The 5612-nt window shown below is 42.5% G+C and overlaps 1 protein-coding gene across 1 annotated transcript; it reads right to left on the reverse strand.

Moving 5' to 3' along the window:
• Positions 1 to 537: 537 nt before the first annotated feature.
• Positions 538 to 4830, reverse strand: lingo4b (leucine rich repeat and Ig domain containing 4b). The gene is made up of 3 exons (XM_062423350.1): positions 4717 to 4830; positions 2551 to 2666; positions 538 to 2364 (listed from the first exon to the last, which is right to left on the reverse strand). The coding sequence occupies exon 3, from the start codon at positions 2350 to 2352 to the stop codon at positions 538 to 540; it is 1815 nt and encodes a 604-aa protein (XP_062279334.1). The 5' UTR covers positions 2353 to 2364; positions 2551 to 2666; positions 4717 to 4830.
• Positions 4831 to 5612: the final 782 nt, after the last annotated feature.

Below are 5612 nucleotides of genomic sequence, written 5' to 3' on the forward strand. Positions count from 1 at the left end.
ATGTTTACTTGGCTTGTATTGGCAAGTGAAGACATAAAGCTGAGAACGCTTTCACAATACGGGTTGCATACAAGCACCTGATATGTCGTGACAACCCTAAAACCTTTGATAAATGTGTAATACTAAAACTGTCTTTATGTGTTACTCCCAAAAAACGGTGAAAACTCAAACTATTTTACAATTGCATGCTACATACAAAAAATTTGACCTGTGCTAAGGGAGCGAGCATTTGCTTATTGAAAGTACAACTTGTTTAAATCAAATGCACAGTAATCATCGGGCAGTTCTGCATCTTTCTATTCCAGGATCATGAGATATTCAGTAGTTCAATAACACAGCAAAATGGGTGCTGAAAATTTAACTTTCGGCACTAAAATTAGAAGAGGACAAGCAAAAGCCAACAAACTGGTTCTGATTTGCCCTCTTAAGGAGCTTTTGAAAAGAGTTTTCTGTCCTTCGGTGTCTCACTTGTGAGTCCATATAGTGCAGTAGAACTCACAGTCAGTATGAAGACTCCTTTCAACTCTTTCCTTGGCTTTAAATAAGTTTCATGGTGAATCTGCCACCATCACCTCCTTCCCCTCCTCCTCCACCCATGGACGACCGAGGGACAAAGTCAATAGTTGCCGTGTGCTTGATCTGGCCTTTGCTCTGACTCCAGAAGAACATGAAGACAAAGCAGATGGCCACTGAGCTGAGGAAAGACAGGAAGCCCATGGTGGTAGCAATAATCAGTGTCTTTGCGTCAAAAGGGTACGGCTTGGCCATTTGAGCTGAGGAGTTAACAGCTTGGGCGTTTGAAGGCTCAACCCAGCCCTCCTCTGCGAAGAAGGGGATGGTTCGATTGCGAGGAAGCCCCTTGACGTACAGACCGACAGTCAGGCTGTCATTGCCAGCTGCGTTGCCTGCCAGGCATTGATACGTGCCACTGTCCTGAACCTGGGCAAAACGCACTTCTAGAGTACCATTGGGCAAGACTCTGATTCGTCCTGTTGGAGAAACCACATTCTTATGAGATGAGATCCAGGTGATGGATGGCATTGGATCCCCATCAGCCTTACAGGAGAAGACAACTGTAGTGCCCTCCTCTACTCTCACTTCCTGCGGCCTGCGGTCCATGATCCGTGCATGGCGACAGGTGAACAGCCTCGGGAGCTCCTTCTCCGAAAAGTCTCTGAATTCACGCTGTCTTACCACATCAGGAGACGAGCAAGTGGGCTGGTGTCCATCAAAGTTCAAGCGTAATCTGCGACGCACCACCCAGAGGAGGCGGCAATCACATGCCAGGGGATTCCCATCTAACCTCAACACCTGAAGGTTCCCCACTGAGTGGAAGGCGCTCTCCTCCAAAGTAGTGAGCTGATTGGATGTCACATTGAGCATACGAAAGTAGGCCAGACCCCTGAAGGCCCCCGGCTCTATTCGTAGCAGGCTCCCCCCTGCTAGGTGTAATTCTTGAAGTCTTAAAAGGTCCCCTAGCAGGTTACCTTGGATAACAGTGATGGGGTTGTAGGACAGGTCCAGGAAGCGCAGATATACTAGGTGACGTAGTGCTGAGTAAGGAACCACACTTAGGTTGCAGTTGCTGATAACAAGCGAGGTCAAATTCAGACCAATCAGGCTGTTACTAGCCATAGTGTCTAAAGCTGGCCAGTTTGCAATCACAAGGGTGCGTAGACGGTGAAGCCGGCGGAAAGCGTTGTTGGGCAGAGTAGAAATGGTGAGGCGAAGCATGCAGAGTCGTGTCAGACTCTGGAGCTGAGACAACGCCTCTGTGGGAATGGATGTCAGATTGCTGCGGTCTATGTTAAGCTCTTGTAAATTCTGCAGACCATAAAAAGCCCGCTGGGAGATGAATACTAAATCATTCTCCCCAGCTTCCAGCACTTGCAGGTTCGACATTTCTTTAAAGGTGTAGTCCAGAAAGACCAGGATCTCATTCTGGCTCAAATCCAGAAAGCGCAAACCAGACAGGCCAGAAAACACCCCAACCGGGATGATCTTGAGTCGATTATTCTTAATCCGAAGCGTCCTGAGATTCTGTAGCCCCTGGAAAGCCTCCACCTCAATCATGGAGATTACATTATCACTAAGGTCCAACTCTTGAAGTTGCAGGAGGCCAGAGAACTGGCGGCGACCCACGGTCTTAATCTTATTGTAGGATAAATCCAAACGCCTGGCATCATTGGGAAAGCCCTCTGGCACCGAGGTTAAATGTTTGGCAGTGCAGATCACTTCTTTAGCTTCAGGTCGACACACACAGGATGGAGGACAGCCTCCTGCAGATACACCCAATCCAAACTGGAGAAGGACGCTCCATGCCCCCCATCGAACGACAGACTCCACGAACATCTTACCCCCAGCCTGAGAAGAGACAAAGACATAAGTTCTGATGAATATGACAATTTATGCAGATATATCAGTGTTCATACAATTGCTTCAACTCATGTTTTTTAAAAGAAATGCAGAACAAAGTGTTAAATCCCAAGTATGTTTGTATTGGATTTATGTTGTTAATTATGTAAAAAGACATATTTAGTCAAGACATACCTTTTCAATCTCAGAGTACAGATTCTCATAACCAGTGGCAGTCAAGTTGGAATCAGACTTGAGTTAAGTCCTCTGTATTGATGTGATTCAGTCAATAGCATGCCCTTTAGAGTGGCCTAGACAGAGAAGAGAGACAGAAAAACAAGTCTTAACAAAATGAAAGAAACATTGACTTCAAGGCAACATTTAACTCAACATCCAAACCAAAGACAGCATTCCCAAACACTTAGTTCTCTATAAACGACTCCACTTAAGTTTGTATTTGTCCCTATCCACCACATAATAGGAAAATAAATATACCATTAGTCAATCTGTTTAGTGTCAAGACCCAGCTTCTAGTAAAACGACTGTTAACTGTGTTTTAACAACATGGATTAAAAATCTGCACAAATACAACTTTCATTTAAAACCCAGACAGGCTGTCCTGCTCTGGGTTTTAAATGATTCATTTTGTAGCAGCTGTCTCTTGAAGAGGAGTGACCAGAGTACCAATGGATCTTAAATGAAAAGAACATTTTTCTAGCCTTTTCCGCTTTCCTATTTGTTGATTCAGGTTTGTAGCAGTAGATGCCAAATCTGAGACGAAGTGATCTAACCCCAAAGTCCTCAGCTAGGAAAACAACCTGACCATGAATATGTCCCATCGTTTATTTCTGTTGCTTTCTTTACTTGTCATTTGATATGCAGAAGACCACAACAAAAACTGCACATTTTGGGCACACAGAGTCTGAGTGTGAAACAGATGTTAGCAGCTGGTAAAACCGGCCTACATCTCTGTGCCACAGACAAAATCCCTACTTAACTGATTATCAAAGAATACATCGCACTTTTGACTCGGGACATTTTATCCTCCCAAAGACTGGAAAAAGTACCATTAACTGCACTTAACGCCAGTGGAAGTGTTCACATATGATCTGCCCCCCACCCCTTAAAAAAAAAAAGTATTAGAGAGCTCAGTCTCATGTGCACTGCCCCAGACACGGCAGATGAGGCCTCAGTAGGAGAGAGCATTGCCCCCTGGGGCAGGCATCTGGATTTAGGCATGCCGCCTGCAGACAGGCCTAGCAACAGGGTGAGAGCGATATAGAAAAAAAATAAAAAAGCAATGAAGTTATATATTAAAGAGTAAGTGTAGTGAAAGCAATGCAAATACTCCACATGTGTGTTTGCCCTAATTTTGTTCTTTCTGTCACCTGTCTTTATTTTTACCTGTAAAAAGGAGATTCTTGGGACTGAGGGTGTCTTATGCTGTAATTATTGCAAAACCCTCTAACATAAATTTATGATTTCTGGCAACATAAGTAAACTTAGCTTTATTTATAACTTTTACTCTAGGGGCACATCTGTTTTATCTTTATTTAGAATACTGACTCTAAAAGCACAACTTTTCACTTTTGTCAGTTTAGTTAAATATATGTATTCTGTTCCTAAAACTTCTAAAATAACTATTTTAATTGATGGCTGTGATATTTTTACAGAAGAACTTTGTTCCAAAATGATGTAACTTATATCCAACATTTCACAACATGATGGCTAGTCGGCTCTAATTATTGCAATAATGGAGATTATTCTGAATAAGGAAATCACTTATCTGAAGTTAGGACTGGCCAGCGTTTGAAAGACTGACTAATGCATTTGATCTACAGTAGGAACATTTTTCTCATATGTAGGATTTTAGGGGGAAATATAAGTATGGTGATTTTAAACATCCACTTTTCACAATTCAGGTTTAAAAAAACATGATAATAATGAAGTGTTCCCTATATTATTCAATATGTGTTTATCTCAAGCTGAAAAATGTGCTACAATGACGACGTTCATGCTAAGACTGAGTAAGAAGAAGTCCCACTAATGTGAAACATTGCACTGTGAAATGTTACTTAATTACATTATTCTGCCAGTGTCTGGCCTTGCAAGTTGAATAAACAGGTGCTAGGAAAGTATGTGAGTTAAATTATGTATTTCCTCTTCGAAAAATACACCAGAGACCTTCTACAGTACACACAACAAAGATGACTAGCCACAGCTGCACAGACAACTCAAAGCCAAAAACATAAGCGGCGCTCATGAGAAAAGTTAGTAGATATATTTATTATATATTTTTTTTTAAATGCAGCTACGGTAATCCAGATTGTTAAATATACCAAATGTCAAACTGAGTCTAACCTGCAGCAGCTGCAGCTTCTCACTCTCCACCATCAGACTGTTTTCAGAGTGTGGACTCGCCCTCGCTGCAGCTTCTCCTCTGAGTGGCAGAGTTGTCGACAGTCCCAGAGCTGCACAATCTTTGTCTCATCCCTGCTCTTCATGCAAACAGCTCTTATACTGGCTGGGAGCGCTGACTCACAACCCAACACTTGTGCACTTAGACTCTCAGGACTCATGTTAGACTGATATATCAGACACACCGATACTGGCCTTTTAATAAATGTTGGACTTTGGCCAGACATGATTGATCAGGTGAGGGTTTTTCTGCAAAACCTAATATTACATTTTGACATTATTTACCCTAAAATGTTGTTGCCTGACATTGTACATTTGGAGTTTAAATGTAGAGGGTTTTTTTAACATGATACCATTTTTTTTTTTTTTTAATCATTCATCTGGAGTTGTATTGTCCGATTGCTCTTTCGGAGGTTTTTACAGCCTCTCTCAAATAAAACATTGGCAACAAATGTTGGCTTTTAACCTTCAATAACTTATATAAGCCTACTTCGTCTGCTATGTGTAATACATGGGAGGGGCTCATAATTTAAATGTGTTGATCCCCCCCACCAGAGCCCTGAACTTGTGAGAGACAGAGACTGGCAGGTGTGTGATATCTCAGGCAAGTGGGCTGTCACTTTCTGAGTCTTTCTAACCAATCAGGGATCAGCATCACTCATCGCTCCTCGCTCTCTACACACATCATAAAGCTACAGCGCAGCCAAAGATCACGACCCTCGAGTCACGACTAGGACTGACCCCGTCCCTTAAATTAGAAAGTGAGGGAATAAATGCATTTGTAATTTCAACATCTATTTCTCGCCCTGTGTGGAGCGTAGTCACATGAGTGTTGTGTT

The sequence above is a fragment of the Scomber scombrus genome, chromosome 7, assembly GCF_963691925.1.
Source record: "Scomber scombrus chromosome 7, fScoSco1.1, whole genome shotgun sequence".
NCBI lineage: Eukaryota > Metazoa > Chordata > Actinopteri > Scombriformes > Scombridae > Scomber > Scomber scombrus.